The following is a 16,709-nucleotide window of genomic DNA, read 5'->3' as shown; positions in this document are numbered from 1 at the left end:
GAATATAAAACATGTTTTCAGTTATTTCACCTTTTTTTGTTAAGTACATAACTCCACATGTGTTCATTCATAGTTTTGATGCCTTCAGTGAGAATCTACAATGTAAATAGTCATGAAAATAAAGAAAACGCATTGAATGAGAAGGTGTGTCCAAACTTTTGGCCTGTACTGTATATATATAGGAGGGCTTCCTCTCCTACGCATGGCACAGGAGGACAATGAGCACAATGAAAGCCCCCATGTGTCCTTTCCTGGATACACAAAACCCAAAAGGTGTTTCGTTATTCAGAAGGCTCCTTTTTTGTGATCTCGTAAGCACACTTATATATATATATGTGTGTGTATGTATATTAATTTCGACCATGTTATGCGAACTGCGTATGTTAGAATCCTCACTCAGACAAAAAAAAAGCATTGTGGAGCGTCATTCCTGTGGGCTACGGATCACTTAACCCCCAAGCTTGCCTAATAAGGACTAAGTGCACAAACCCACTATTTTTAAATACCCCATGGAGAGAGACTCTCACTGCAGCCTGTTCTGTTTGTTCTGCAAAATGTCAGTGTGCAGCCTCATTCTGTGGACGATAAACAAGGTGCAGACTTCCATCTGAGTCACCAGTAATGAGGAATTACAGTGAGTGCTGGACGGAGCAGTGAGTGACAACAATCCCGCCCACATTTAAGAGTACTGTTTGTGGTGGAAATGCTAGGGTCTAGGTACCATGTCTGAAGGGTTACTTTTGGTTCCAAAGGTACCATACCGAAAGTGTTTGGTGGACTTATGCCATACGAAGTTTTCTGGGCTAACAAGTTAGAACGAAGAGAATGCTATAAATGACAGCTAACAGCTTTGCTTTGTTTAGCCACAAATGCAGCCCCTCTGTGATGAGAGTGTCTGAAAAACACTGATTTTTAATGTTAAATTGCTTTATTCAGTGTTTATGCTGGTTTAAATCACCTGGTCTGTTTGATTTGGAGAGGAAGAGACCTTTGCGGATAAACAGCTCCCTGTGAAAACCTCCTGAACAATGAACACTGAAGGAATTTTAACTGGGAGATGTTTCAGCAATCCTCACTGCTAGATGCCACTTAATCCCCTAAATCTTACACACTGTTCCTTTAAGTCAAGCCTCAGTCGTCTGAAATTGAACGATCAGACTCTTTTGTTGAACAAGTTTTTAAACCATGATATGAGCAGTCAGTTTTCCTCCTCCTCTGTTCTCTGCCATCTCAGTTGAGCATTAAACTCCAGGAATCTTCCATTGTCTCATTCCCGAAGCAGAGCTGCTGTGATGTTGGTGCCGTCTAGCCAGAGGGTTTTTTTTTAAGTATACATTCTTGAGCCCCCTCCACTCCTCCCTCTGCTGCGTCTCTCTCTCTCTGAACCTGTGAACCTTCTCTTACCATCTCCGACAAGAACAGATTGCCTCAGTCTTTTCTGAATGGACTCAAAATAGCTAAATATATTACACTCATACATACACAAGTGTGCTCATGCTGCCGTCTGGAAACTACAAAACCAACGGAAAAGATGCTTTTATGCAGAAGAAGAAAAGTATTAGTCACCAAAAGACCCTCTGTGAACCATTTTGATGAAAGATGAAACCAAAAGTTGCTTCTAAAGAAACTTCCAAAGCAGTCGCATACTTGCATTTTAATATATTATTATGCTAATTTAATCCTTCTTGCATATATCGAGCTTCCCAGCTGATACCAAAGCTGAACCACCACGATAAAAGCTTTTAAGCATGCAAGTTGTCTTCGGTTTTTGTTCGGATGGTCATGCCTTGTCCATGAGATTTCGAAGGTTTGTACATGGTAGTTTTGGGTCATATGGGATGGTGGCATTCAAAATGTTTTGTCCTTTGTCCTCAAAGGGGAGCTTCAGAGAACTGTAGCTGGAAAAGAATCTATTTGTTGTCACTCCGTATGAATAAAGCCTTTCATCATCTGGCTGCTGTGCTCCACTGAACCTTGGATGAAGCGCCGCCTTCACTGGCATTTTGCAGCTCATCCGAGGAAGCGGCACGTCCTTTAGTTTAGTGCAAAACCTTAAAAAACAGACACAGAGTACCTATTTTCTCAGCCATGATTTTTCTCGCCACATAAAGCACTTTTTTAAAAGCCCTGGCAACAGACACTTATTTAAAAGCCCCTCAGTAATACTGCATGCAGTGACATTTTAAGTCAAATTAATCACATTCAAAGGTTAAACTATTCAAAAGGTCTAATTCTCAGCAGAGCTCGACTCTCAGTGGGACTGACTGTACCAGGAACCCTTTCACATTACAGGGAATGATTTAATTCAGTCTTCATGTAAATATACAGGGTCACTGATTAGACGTCAAAGCTTTATTTTATTTATTTAGTTCACACAGAAAAGCAAAGAAATGGTATCAAATGCTGCTGTGATGTTATGATACTTAATTTACACAGAAAACTTGACTTTGGCAGCAAAAGTAGATTTCCTGATAATAATCTATCTTCAAAATGTACAGTATATCTTTACCTCAAATGTTCCTACCGTGATGGCAAGTTTTACTGTATGTGCTACTCCATAATCAGCTTTATCATTCCCATCTCTTCCAGTCATCACAGCTCAATTGAACCATCAGTTTCACACTAGAAATGGGTCAAAGAATAATCACTCCCACAAATAATCACTCCCACAGTAAATCAGATGGAGCTTACTGCTTGCAACAGTGCACTCTTTCGCACCGCCTGCAGATTTCAAATGTGCATATTTTTGAATGTATTATTGGAGCTGCAGCCCTCCCGTAGATGAGCGCTAGCATGTAAGATGCAGTCCTGCAGACCCAGCTGACCGCTGTAGGTCAGCTGTTTTCCACAGAGGGAACGGATTTAGTGAATTTGTATGCTCTATAAACCACACTTGTGATGTGATTTAGGCCAGTTGCCTGGGATGTGCTGAGAGCCAAATAGGTGACTGAGAAAGGCATACAGAGGCCGCAGCAATCGTCCAAATTTTGGAGGTTAGGAATGAATACATCAAAGTGGAAATGTTAATTTAATGTTAATGACAATCAGAATACGGGTGAGAAAGAAGCATATATCTTTAGTGTAGTATTGTAGCCTGCAGGTTTAATATATGACATATAGCACCAGTCGGTCGACTTGTACACGTTTTTGGGAGAGCCGTTAATGTCCCAAGGATTCAGCATACTGAGTGCTTCATGTTTCAGGAAAGCCACCTGAGTGTTTTGGCTACTAACTTGTTTATCCGATAACATTGTTCAGCATTGACAGTATTTGCTTTGTCAGCGGGGGTTTTAACAGAAACTGTAAATGCACCTCTTGTTGCCTGCTGAGAAGTACATGTTTTCTGTAACAGTGAGGAACCCAAAGGGCTGTGGTTTTGAAAAGCTTGTGTCAGACCACAGTGAAATGTATCAGTGTCGTTTTCAGGTAGGTTTACTCTGTCTTCTCAAGGCAGGCGTGTTATATTAACCCCATAGTTTATCAACCTGATTACACAGTATTAGGATTAACCATTGAACACTTGAAGAAATAGTCTAATCTGTAGATTGTTACATAAAAGATGTTGAGTAATCAGTTGTCTCTTTCTCCGTTCTCGCAACATAACACGAATCCAAGAATCAATGTAAAAGAGTTGTTAATTGTTTGTTAACCGTTATGAATTTTCCAGCATTAGTTTACCTGTAAAACAAGTCATACAGAAGTTAACTGAAAATTAGATCTACCCGATGACACACGTGCAGCGCACCTCGTGAAAGCTCAAAGTTGGACTTATCTGTTCCTCAAATCAAAGTCATGTGGAAGCTGTGTTGCCAGACAGGCTGGCCTATTTTCTCTCTCCTTGGAATGTTTTTTTTCCCCCGTTTTGTTCTCCCTCTCTCTCTCTACTTCTCCCTCTTTGTCTTTCTTCCTGATTTTCTCCCTCTCCGTTTCTCAAAAAGCTCCACATTCATTGGCCAGGCATGCAGGGATGATGATTATTCTGTTTGGGTAGAATAAAACGCAAACAAGAGCACTGGACCTCTGTGGGTAGTGGGCTGTGTTAATCCTGTTTTGGGAACATGCTGGAGTGCTTGGTGCCAGTGCCCTGCCTTTGCCCAGAACCTGCCACCTGGCAGGAGGGCTTCCTCTCCAACGCATGGCACAGGAGGACAATGAGCACAATGAAAGCCCCCATGTGTCCTTTCCTGGATACACAAAACCCAAAAGGTGTTTCGTTATTCAGAAGGCTCCTTTTTTGTGATCTCGTAAGCACACTTTTGTTTTTGAATGTCTATTTTACTTTCAAATGACTAAATTGGAAATTATGTTTAATCCAACCTGCCTGCAGCTCCAGTGGTGATATCAGTATGAAGCTCATGGCCTGTGGGAGGTCTATGGGAAACAGTCGGCCCTTCTGTTCTGTGCTCTCCATTTGGCCATTGTGGTTGCATGAAGGCGTCTCTGAAGGATCAGCTGATGTAGACAAGGGGTGCTGCATTCTAGCTCGGGCACCTCATAGCCAAGAGCTGCGCCAACAAGGCAGCCTCGGCATGCAGCCCAGCCTCCCTTCCCCCATCTCCAGCTATATGACATCCTCCCTTGGCCGTGCAAGCACCTCAAGCTGTTCTGTTCACAATCTGTTCCTGGTCTCCTGTTTCTTGTGTTATCTCAGTCCACATTACAAAGACCGTCTTTATGTCTCGCTCGAAGGTTCACCTTATTCACTCATACTCCCATGTTTTCTTGCCTTCAGTATTAAAGCTGACTATTATATCTAGGACTCTTTTTGTATACTATTTGTATTTTATTCTCAGCCACATCTTTGTGTGTGTGTGTGTGTGTGTGTGTGTGTATTTCTGTCGTTCCCTCCCACAACCTGTGTTTTCTAAATCTGACCATTTCCCTTAGCTTTCTTTGGTTTTTCTCCGTCACTTCTCTTTCATTCTCTCGTCTCACCCTCACAGCACTTTTTTTCTTTAGTATCTCCATCTGTCACGTCCGTGTCTCTGTCTCAATCTTATTCCTCTCCAGCATTCCCAGAGGAAGCCATATACAACTACTAGAGAGTTTTCTTCTACACCAGCATTTCTGCTGCAGTCAGGCTGTATCATGCTGCTTTGTGATGTTTGGGGGCAAAGTTCCTTTGAAGTGTTGTAGAGCCTCCTTGCAAGGGGAAAGGCAAGTTTGTGTGCATATGGAGGCTGAATAGCCTTTTGTTTGCTTTCTCAACCACCTGAAATAGTACATTGTGGATAGATGTGGATACTACTGACCCGGTTCCATTCCTTTCTGCTTCTTGACAGCACTATCAGCTCTTGCCACCTTCCTCACTATTCACAAGACGTGTTATCTGACGCTGGCCAGATTGAGACACATTGGGCAGCCTCTTTGTGTGGATGTATGTGTGGCAGTGCACATTTTATGAGCCTGTGTGTGTGGATGCACGCATGTGCATCAGTGTGTGTTAAAGGTGGATTGTGAGACATTGCGGATGTGGTGGTATATAATGTCTGGCATGACATGAGAAGACATGCTTGGAATGAGATAGCTTGTCAGCCTGCTGAATCATACAGTACGGGCCCAATTTCATACGCCTTTTCAGGGTTAATTCCTCATTAGAAAATTACATTTATTTTACATTACGCATACTGATTAGCACTGTGACATGGGTCGCTCATGACACATGACTTGTGGCAATCAGCCAGTTTACAGCACTGACAGACAGCATGCAGCCCAACGCTCCCCCTGCAAGAAGACATCTGTGAGCTTCAGCAGCATTGCCAACATCACAGCACACAGCAGATTGTAAATGTTATCAGTGCTGTCGGATTGAGTCTATATTTGTCTCTGATATAGGCTCTCAGCGCTCAACAAACAGACTTATGACAAAAAAACAACAGTGGGCAGTTGTGTTGACCAGAGGTCTGACAAATCCTGGTCAGCCAGCGAGCTGTCATCTGGTCAGGGCTTTTGTTACTGACGTCTCCTTCACTGTTCCTACACCAAACAGCTCGGCTTTGCCCAGTTCCTTACGGGACATCACCCCCTGGTGTTTGGTATGCAGGTGTCTAATCTGGGCTGATCCCTTTGTTCCCCATGTTTGGCAACGGTAGAAGCCCCTCGCTGGTCTGGGAAGCAGAGATGGCATTCCAGCAGCTCTCCATAATCCTCTGTCGGAAGTCCACTAGACGAGTGGCTGGTGTTGATAAAACATGCTCCCAGTGGAATTTTACAGTTTGGGGATGTTAGATTCTTTGTTGTGTGTGTGGCAAAAGAAACACAGCGACTGCACTTTTTGCTGTCCCAAGCAAGAAGCACATGTGTAGAGATTTGTCTCATGGATGTGAGTCTGAACAGCTTTGAATATATTAGCAGAATATTGAATCTGCAGAACAGTAACATTAAAACACGTTTAACCATCCTAAAAGTTACTAAGTACTTTTAGACATGTTATATATTGTTAATAGCCCCGGAGAGGCCCTGTGACTTTGCACAGTTGGCAGCCCACTGTCAAATGGTTTATCACACATATACTCTCAGTTTAATCACCTGCTCCTGTACGGAGCTCACAGTTCATTTAGATGCATTGTGGATTTTCAGCATTGATTTCTTGTTTCCATTGTTAGCAGTATCAAGTGGCCATTCAGTTAAAATATTGCTTTTGCCATCATACGTATCGATCGGGTCTATATTTACACAACACTGCGTTTTACTGAAGAGCATTTTAGAAGGACTGCAGAAGTGTGTGTGTGTGTGTGTGTGTGTGTGCAGAGGAGAGACTGAAATAAAAAAAGAGGGTCATTAACACATCTTTGGCCATTTGAGTGTACTAAACATTTATTGTTTGTGAATTATTATTCTGTTTAAAACCATTAAGTACATTTACACTCACACTGGTTTTCAGGCTATCATCCGGTGTTTGTAAGTAATTTGTCTGCACATGTAAACCTAACCCTCACAGAAACTTGAAACAGGTTGTGGACCACTGCTTTAGAATTATCCTCTATGCTTTTTATCAAATACATGTTCAACAGTAACGTGTAACACTGAATTTTTTGGATAGATTCAGCTATTCAGCTATCCTCTGAAACAAGTCCTGAGTACACGATGACGGAATTAGAAAACTGTCAGATATCATAATCAAATTGTTTTCACACATATGATTTGGGAGTTGACACAAGTCTTCTGTTCTAACTTTACAATTAATTTTCCTCTTCTAGGTGCTTATCCGTGTCATTGACACCAACAACCACCGGCCGCAGTTCTCTCAGCAGGTCTATGAGGTGAATGTCCCCGAAGACAAGCCAGCAGGGACCGAGGTCCTGCAGATCAGCGCTGTGGACAGAGACGAGAAGAACAAACTGACCTTTACGCTCCTGAGCAGCACTGATCCCTTCAGCCTGAGGAAGTTCCGACTCGACCCGGGAACAGGCACTCTGTACACAGCTGAGCGACTGGACCACGAGACTATGCATCGTCACATCCTCACCGTCATGGTATGAATTAGTGAACACTGGCAATTTAACAATAGTTTGATAAATTATGTGTGGTTTAATGGAGTTTATTTTGGGATTGTGTACTTCATTGGGAAATGAAACATCCATGAAATTAAGATAAGCTTGTTTTTGCTATGCCTTTCAAAAATATGAATAATTTGCTGTTCTATTATGTTACTGTTGAAGAATGAATTATTCCTTGAGGTCTCTAACGCTCTTGTCTGTCATTTTTTTCCTTTTCCTCCTCTGCACGTGTCTCTTCGTAAATTTCCCTCCTCCAGGTTCGAGACCAGGACATCCCAGTTAAGAGGAACCTTGTTCGTGTCATTGTCAACGTAGATGACACCAATGACAATGCACCGTGGTTTATAGGCACACCTTACTCCGGCCGTGTGTTTGAATCCGCAGCCATCGGCTCGGCCGTGCTCCAGGTCACGGCTCTTGACAAAGACAAGGGCCATAATGCAGAGATTGTTTACAGCATTGAATCAGGTAAATACACACCAAACTGCTGCGCCACTCTGTTAAGCCACACTTTCCCTAGTTTTTCTTTTCCTCACATAGCAGAAAGCTTTCACTGTAAATTCATGCAAATGAAATCAGCTCGTAAAACATGCATGAGTCATCTTGAGTCCTACTGCCCACTGGATCTTGATCATGAATGGAATACTTTACAAAGAGAAGGAGAATATTGAAGACTTTGTCTAGAGGATCTCCAAATACGTGGGAGATGGGCAGATCCCCCCTCAGAATTTCCCACGATGGTTTTCCCCTACAATAAGCTGTTGTATGAGAACAAGAAACGTGGCTAATGGATTTTGTTGAATACATGCATATTTGACATAGCTAAGATGACTTAATGCATCTGAAGTGCTTTGTTTTGAGTAAAACTGAGGGTTTAGGATTACGATGGTAGCTAGGAAAATTTCTGACATTACAAATGCTTTTCAACCACATCTTCTGGTGAAACAAGTAGCATAATTCTTCTTCTTATTTTTTTCATGTATGTTTTGCATTAATTTTGCAGGCACATATCACAGGTTAGAATGAAAAACATTTCTGTTTCAGCCACATAAATATATTCTTCTTTTGTTGTCTCTTTCTCACAGGAAATGTTGCAAACTCATTTGCCATCGACCCTGTTCTCGGGACAATTACAGTAGCCAAAGAGCTTGACCGCAACAGCAAGACTGCATTTGAACTCACTGTTAAGGCATCTGATAGTGGAATACCTCCTCTTTCAACTACAACCACTGTACAAATTGTGGTAACAGTTTCGGACAACGCAGCCCCCAGATTCACAGAAAAGGAGTACTCTGCAGAAGTCAGTGAATCAGTCCATCCAGGGAGTTTTGTGAGCTTGGTCACAGCCGACAGCCAGTCGTCCGTTTTCTATCAGATAAAAAGTGGCAACATCAACAATGCCTTTGACATAAACCCAAATTCAGGAGTAGTTGTGACCCAGAAAGCTTTAGATTATGAGACCACCTCTCAATACAAGCTCATCATACAGGGCACAAACATGGCGGGACTCTCAAGCAACGCCACACTTCTGATTCACCTAAAGGATGAAAATGACAATGCTCCAGTCTTTCTCCAGAGGGAATTCAAAGGAGTAATCAGCGAGTCGGCCTCTGTCAACAGTGTTGTTCTGACCCGTGAAAACACCCCTTTTGTCATCCGTGCCTCTGATGCTGATTGCGACCAGAATGCCATGCTCATCTATCAAATTGTCGAACCTTTTGCACATAACTATTTCGCCATTGACTCAAGCACCGGAGCCATCAGAATCACAACAGCCTTGGATTATGAACAGAGGAGTGTTTTCCGCTTCACAGTCCAGGTCCATGATCTAGGAATGCCACGCTTGTTTGCAGAGACGGCGGCCAACGTGACCATTGAAGTAATTGATGTTAATGACTGTCCACCAGTTTTTAGCCAAGAGCTGTATGAGACAACTGTCATAGTGCCAACCTACAAAGGGGTGGAAGTCATTAAAGTCAACGCAACAGACTCAGACTCTGGGCCGAACTCCAGACTTCTCTTCTCCATCTCTGAGGGAAATATTGGTGATAAATTTAAAATTGATCCAATTACAGGCATAATCTCTATTCAGAATGTCACACAGCTCAGAAGCAGATATGAATTAAAGGTTAGGGTTTCAGATGGTAGATTTGCCACTGTTGCTACAGTAAAGATAAATGTGAGGGAAAACAAGGAGAGTAAGCTGAAGTTCACCAGGGAGTCCTACAAAGCGTTCGTCCAAGAAAACTTTTCTGAGAAGAAGACACTGGCGGTTGTTGCTGCTGTCGGAAACCAGGTGAACGAGCCATTGTTTTACAAAATTTTGAACCCTGACAGCAGGTTTGAAATCAGCCGCACATCTGGGGTAATCTCAACCACTGGGATTCCATTTGATCGCGAGACACAGGACACATTTGATATAGTTGTTGAGGTAACCAGAGAGGAGAAATCTGATGAAGTGGCCCATGTTCCAGTTACTGTGACAGTGGAGGATGTGAATGACAACAAACCTATGTTTGTGAACCTTCCCTATCACGCCCTGGTCCAGATGGACGCAGAGGAGGGCCAGGTCATCCGGCAGGTCACAGCAGTTGACAAAGACAAGGGCGCGAATGCAGAAATACATTACTACCTGAAGGAACACCAGGAGCACTTTCAAATAACCCCATCTGGTGAAATCTCCCTCAAAAAGAAATTTGAGAAGGATTCACTTAACACAGACTTTGTCATTGTTGTTATTGCAAAGGATAACGGAGAGGTAGCACTCTCAGCTGAAGTAGAAGTGCCAATAACAGTGGTGAACAAAGCAATGCCTGTGTTTGAGAAGCCTTTTTACAGCATTGAAATCCCTGAAAACATTCAGTTACACACACCTGTTCTTCACGTACAGGCCAACGATTCCGAAGGCCCTCGTATTGTGTACACCATCTCTGAAGGGGATCCTTTCAAACAATTCTCAATTGATTTCAACACAGGGGTAATTCATGTGATTCAGCCTCTGGACTTTGAGACACATCCCGCTTATAAGTTAAATGTAAGAGCCACGGATTCTCTGACTGGAGCTCACTCTGAAGTGTTTGTTGATATCATACTGGAGGATGTAAATGACAATGCCCCTGTGTTCCTGTCAAAGGCCTACTATGCCAATATTTCAGAGGCATCTGTCATCGGTACATCCATTTTGCAAGTTGATGCCAAAGATTCTGATACCGGTAATAACCAAGAAGTATTCTTTCAGCTGGTGGAGGAAAAGGGGAAGAGTTCAGATTATTTCACCATTGGCCGAGACACAGGAATAATCTCTACAGCTCAAGTTCTGGATCATGAGGAGAACCAGCAGTACAAGCTGAGAGTCCGTGTTGTGGACGGGGGAGTTCCAGCTCTATCTAGTGATGTCATTGTGACGATAGACGTTACTGACCTGAATGACAATGCTCCAGTATTTACAGAGCACACTTACAAAACTACTATTAGCGAGTTAGCTCCACGTGGATACTTCATCACCCAAGTCCAGGCATCTGATGCTGATAGCTCGGACTCCAGTAAATTGGAGTTCTCCATCATATCTGGCAATGAGGATCAGAACTTTTCCATCGACAAACGCACAGGCGCCATTGCCATTTCCAACCATCGTAGGCCACATATGCAGCCTCTTTACAACCTCAATGTATCAGTGTCAGACGGTGTATTCAGAAGCTCAGCTCTGGTTATGGTAACAGTTACTGGTGCCAACTTCCACAACCCCACCTTCTCTCAGGTGGACTATGTGGTAGAGCTTGTTGAAAACTCACCTGTTGGTACCTTGGTGACAGAAGCAAAGGCAACAGATGATGATGAAGGCATTTACGGGCAAATAACATACCAGATTGTCAATGACTTTGCAAAAGACAAGTTCTCTGTCAATGAAAACGGGGAGATTTTCTCTCTTGAGGTCCTTGATCGTGAGAATACCATTGAAAAAGTTATTCCTATTTCGCTCATAGCTAAAGACGGTGGTGGAAAAGTAGGCTTTTCTGTAGTCAATGTAATTCTCACAGATGTCAATGATAATGCCCCACAATTTAGAGCAGCTGAGTACAAAGCCACTATTGCATCAGATGTCCCAAGGGGAACCTCTGTGGTCAAAATCGCTGCTTCAGACATGGATGAGGGAAGCAACGCTGATATTGAATATTCAATTGAAGCAGATGTTGAAAACGTTGGGGAGAACTTTGAAATCCACCCAACCTCTGGGGTCATTACAACCAAAGAGAGTCTAATCGGACTTGAAAATGAGCTCTATGCATTCTTTGTGAGGGCGAAGGATACTGGGAATCCACCCAAACATTCTGTTGTACAGGTTTACATCAGGATTGTTGCACCAGAGACACCAATTCCCAAATTTGCTGAACCACATTACCGCTACACAATTGCTGAAGACCTTCCCATTGGCACGGAGATCGATGTTATTCAGGCTGAGAGTGAGCAACCAGTGGTGTACAGTCTTGTGAAGGGCAATACTCCTGAGAGCAATGGAGATGAGGTTTTTGTTGTAGACAGAGACAGTGGAGCTTTAAAGCTTCAGAAAAGCCTCGACCATGAGACGACCAAATGGTACCAACTCACTTTGCTTTCCCAAACCAAACACGAGACTTATGACATAGTGGCATCTGTAAATGTGAACATCCAAGTGAAAGACCTCAATGACAACAAACCTGTCTTTGAGTCCGACCCTTACAAGGCAGTCATTGTGGAAAACCTTCCGAGCGGGACTCAAGTGATCCAAGTCAAAGCCAACGACCAAGACTCTGGAACCAACGGCCATGTTGTTTACAGCCTCGACCCCAAGCAGAACTCTCCGGAGATCTCAGAGCTGTTCGCCGTTAACAGTGAAACTGGATGGGTGACCACCTTAAAAGAGCTAGACCGCGAAAAGATGAACAAATACACAATCGCCGTCCTCGCCACAGACCAAGGCGACAAAGTCCAACATGTTAATGGCACCAGAGTGGAGGTCACAGTCGCCGATGTAAACGACAACCCGCCCCGCTTCACCGCAGAGATCTACAAAGGCACAGTCAGTGAAGATGACCCTCCTCCCAGCGGGGTGATCGCCATCCTCAGCACCACAGATGATGACTCGGAGGACATCAATAAACAAGTGAACTACTTCATCACAGGTGGGTGTTTATTATTTTGCGAAACACATAATTAGTAAGCCCATAGAGTTTACTCCCTACTCCTTTGTGTAATGGTTTTTCATAAACAGAGCTTAGGGGGGATCATCCGTTTATGCCACTTAATATGATGATAATATCTCATCTTTGAAACATTACACAGTCCTATTATCTGTTAGGAGTCTGAGTTATCGCCTAATCTGCCGAAGCTCAAGGCAAATATTAAGGTCATCATAATACAGAAATGTATAATTATCTGAATAATGCTTTGAAATAGACTGGGGAAAAATACTTCCTCTGGTGCTAATTAGCAAGTGTGAATAAGTATGCCAAGTCTGGGAATATCAAGAGGACTCCAAATCCAGTGTTAGTCCATGTTCATTTTCTGTTGCTTGTTTGTGTAGCAAACATATTTGATTTAGAAACAAGAATTTGCTTTGTGGAGTAGTGATGAATACTTAAAAGATGGTTTTTAGGAATTATTGATTGATACTTAGAGGAATGCGGTTTAAAATTCAGGACAGACCTTTATCCTTGTGTCTTTTTAATGACTCCGGCTGCTTCCCTGCCTGTGAGTTGTTGATCATTCTGAAGTGGTGTATTTCTTTTTAACACCAAACAGGAGGGGACCCACTTGGCCAATTTGCCATCGAACACATTCAGAATGAATGGAAGGTCTCTGTCAGGAAGCCCTTGGACCGTGAAGAGAAGGACAATTATCTCCTTAACATTACTGCCAGTGATGGCATCTTCACTGCCAAAGCTGTTGTGGAGGTCAAGGTGCTGGATGCCAATGACAACAGCCCAGTGTGTGAAAAGGTAATGTACTTTTTTTTTTTTTTTTAATTTACTGTGTTGTTATTCCAGCACTTAATTTGCTGCGCCCTTTTCTTCTTGGAAATCACTTTAATTTCCTCCCCTTTTTCATCTTCTCTCTCTAATGTCCCGCAGTCCCTGTACAGTGAGAGCGTCCCAGAGGACTCCCCTGCTGGCAGGCTCGTCTTGCAGGTCTCTGCCACAGATGCTGACATCCGCTCAAACGCCCAAATCTCTTATGAGCTCCAGGGAGTTGGGTCTGAATTGTTCATCATCGACTCTGATTCAGGTGTGTATCTGTTACTGAAATGAATGCTTGTATGTATGAAGAAGAGGGTTGATTTTGTGATGTTTTGTGGTCTGTGTAAAATAGTAATTCTTTCTAAATGATTGCTACGTTTCTCTGTCCTTTCTTTTTGAAGCCTTTTTTGTCCACAGTCATCCAGTTGGATTGCGTTCCAGTTGTCTCGCAGGTTACTCTGAATATTAGGAAGCAGTATGTGGGACATGCACATTAAAGCCTCTCATGAAACGCCATTGGCCCTCTGCTTCGAGCCGCAAAATAAAAAAAGCAGCTCAGCATGACCGCAGTCTTACATTCTACACTCTTAAGATTTGAGAATTGTGATTCCTCTGCAAAATGTTAGTGTTTTTTTTTTTTATTTGTGATTCTGTATGTGTGTGAATCACTATCAGAGACAGAAGAGGCAAGCATGTTTTCTTGTGCCCAGTTGTTATTTACTTATTCATTTTTAAAAGAGCCGAGAACATTTCCCCACGGGGCAACTGAAAGACCTGCAGTGGCACTAAAATACAGAGTTGCACACTTAAATTGAATTTATGACTGCTATACTTCTTGCCTGCAAATAATTTCTTCTGGGAGACCCTTTAAATCAGAGATTCCATCTGGCTGCTGGGATGAAAAAAGAAGAAAGAAGGTGGGAAAAAGAAAGGAAAACAATGCCAGTTAATCACCGCCAACCTGTTTTTAAAATAAATGCAAAGTTAAAGCACAAACAGACAAAACAAACTAAGCCGGTAGATTTAGACAGCTATACAACACGTCTGCTACTGCTGCACAGAATCCCGCAGTAATAGTGAAATTTAGCTTTAATATGCCGAGAAACGAAAACCGAGGCAACAATACCATCCAGCTGTCTTTTGGCAACCTTCAGTATTGAGTTTCCAGCAGCAGTGCTACTGTTATGGAGAGGGGATGTTATTTTTTTTCTCAGTGCAGACAAGTAGGATTATTGCAGATGAGGACCGCCAAGAGGCTCCGGAGTTTTCCAGAGAGGTTGTGGTAATGTTGGCTGCCTCACATCCCAGGACACTTCCAAGCTGCTCTTAGCTGCCAACTCTGATGGTTTCCTTCTTCTCCCCCCCTCCACACTCTTCTTTGCCATCTTCTCCCCTCTCTCACGCTTCAATTACTTATTTATTCACCTCTTCTCTCTCTTGAAAGCCATCAGTTGTTTGGATTTTTTTTCTTGGTTAGTAGACAGCTGACAAGAGGGTCACAGTGTTGTAGAGCAAACATGGTTTGTCCTCTTACACATAAACTCAGTCTCTTGATTCTTGATCTCTTGTGCTTACACACATTTTTATGTCCGTAAGTCGATTTTCTTTCTTTTTCTACTTGTTCTAAAAATAGCAAACAACATCCCTCTACTCCCCAGTGAGTTTTTGTCTCTATGTGTTTGTACTTATGCTCTAAATTCCTCTGTCTCACCTTCAGGGGAGTTGAAGACGCTACAGCCCCTGGACCGAGAGGAGCAGGATGAGCACAGGTTCAAAATGCGGGCGGTGGACGGAGGAGGGCGATACTGCGAGGCTGACATCCACATTACTGTGGAGGACGTCAATGACAACCCGCCACAGTTCTCATCCGATCCCTACACCTTCACGGTCTTCGAGAACACAGAGATGGGGACGTATGTGGCAAAACTCCAGGCGAACGATATTGATACTGGTGAGTTTGACAGACCTGTCACACCTAGTTACAGTCACTCAGCTATGTTTTGACAGTCTCAGTTCAGGGCAGCGGTTTAATGAGCAGATTTTGATTTTTCTTTATTTTATCACTTGTCAAACGCCCTTTTAGGTCATTTAAAAATTGTTGTTGAAGATTTTATTAGAAAAGAGAAACAGCTTCAAACACCGTATTGCTCATTATTGCTGTTAATGAAAGTAAATTCAGTTGCAGAACGAGTATACCAAGAGACGTCTCACTGATAACAAGAAATTAATATATTGATCGGTATGTTAGGCTCAAATCTTGAGCCTGTAAGGGGGATTTATACTTGCAGACCTTACGCCGTAGCCTACGCAATTGGCCTTCGCCGCTGCAAGCATTTATACTTGTGTGGTGATGTGTCTGTGTCACTCTGCTGTTACACCACCAAAACACTAGCTTATGAACACTCTTGCTGAGGCAATAAAAAGTTAATTGCAATTAATGGCAAACAAAGGCATTACTCAAGGTCACAATAAATCCAATAACATTTTAAGCACCATGCTGTAAAGAATGCATATGTGTCGTGGCTAAATGCTGACTCACAATCCACAGGTCATTATCTTCCCTTTATGCAACTGCATTACACTAAATGGCAAGAGGGAAGGATAACAAATGTGGAATTTCATGAATGATCAACCCCTCAAATTAAAAGCTCCATTACACTCTAATGAAATTCCTCTCTCTTCAAGCTGAATTCTCAAAAGGGCTGATTGCAATTTTCCATTTGCCTGGTGCAAAGCCACAGGGCCACATATTTATCTCCACCGTCTTCACCTTTCAGCAGGCACTGCCAGCCACTGAGAAGCCAACACGTGGATAAGACAGAGAACTTAAACCATGCAGTTAAACAGTCATTTAAGCTCCCGGAGACTTTTATCCAGGAAACTATTGGACCTGCCGTTCCAGATTACACCTTCAGTTTACTGGAGCAGGAACCATTCCGGCCCGTTCACTGTCAGAGAATCGACGCCTTCTCTTTCTATTTCCCTTTTTCAGTCCCTCGTTTTGGGTGGACTGACAGCTTGACAGAATGAAAGGGATGCTAGGATTGGGTCCCTCAGAGAGAAACCTGAAATGGTGAATGGAAAGCACTGGTATTAAGACATTTCTTCCCTGAGGCTTTGCTGGCACAAAATATGCTTCACATTTTGAATATCAAGGATAAGGGTACTTGAACGAGGGGTGGAGAAAAAAAGGTGCTTCCTGCAGTTTAGCCAGGGG

The 16,709-nt window shown here is 42.9% G+C and overlaps 1 protein-coding gene across 8 annotated transcripts in view; it reads left to right on the top strand.

Moving 5' to 3' along the window:
- Positions 1-16,709, top strand: part of fat1a (FAT atypical cadherin 1a) — a 90,805-nt gene that overhangs the window by 52,082 nt on the left and 22,014 nt on the right. For all 8 annotated transcript variants that reach the window (XR_004501557.2, XR_013490759.1, XM_033624378.2 and 5 more), the window contains 6 exons: positions 7,200-7,475; positions 7,757-7,967; positions 8,585-12,658; positions 13,278-13,474; positions 13,607-13,760; positions 15,210-15,443. Coding sequence is in view for 6 of the 8 variants with exons in the window: in XM_033624378.2 (XP_033480269.2) it covers positions 7,200-7,475; positions 7,757-7,967; positions 8,585-12,658; positions 13,278-13,474; positions 13,607-13,760; positions 15,210-15,443 (5,146 nt within the window). In the remaining 2 variants the exon portion in view is untranslated. The remainder of the gene's footprint in view (positions 1-7,199; positions 7,476-7,756; positions 7,968-8,584; positions 12,659-13,277; positions 13,475-13,606; positions 13,761-15,209; positions 15,444-16,709) is intronic.

The sequence above is a fragment of the Epinephelus lanceolatus genome, chromosome 3, assembly GCF_041903045.1.
Source record: "Epinephelus lanceolatus isolate andai-2023 chromosome 3, ASM4190304v1, whole genome shotgun sequence".
Lineage (NCBI taxonomy): Eukaryota > Metazoa > Chordata > Actinopteri > Perciformes > Serranidae > Epinephelus > Epinephelus lanceolatus.
This window is presented reverse-complemented; position numbering and strand designations above follow the sequence as displayed.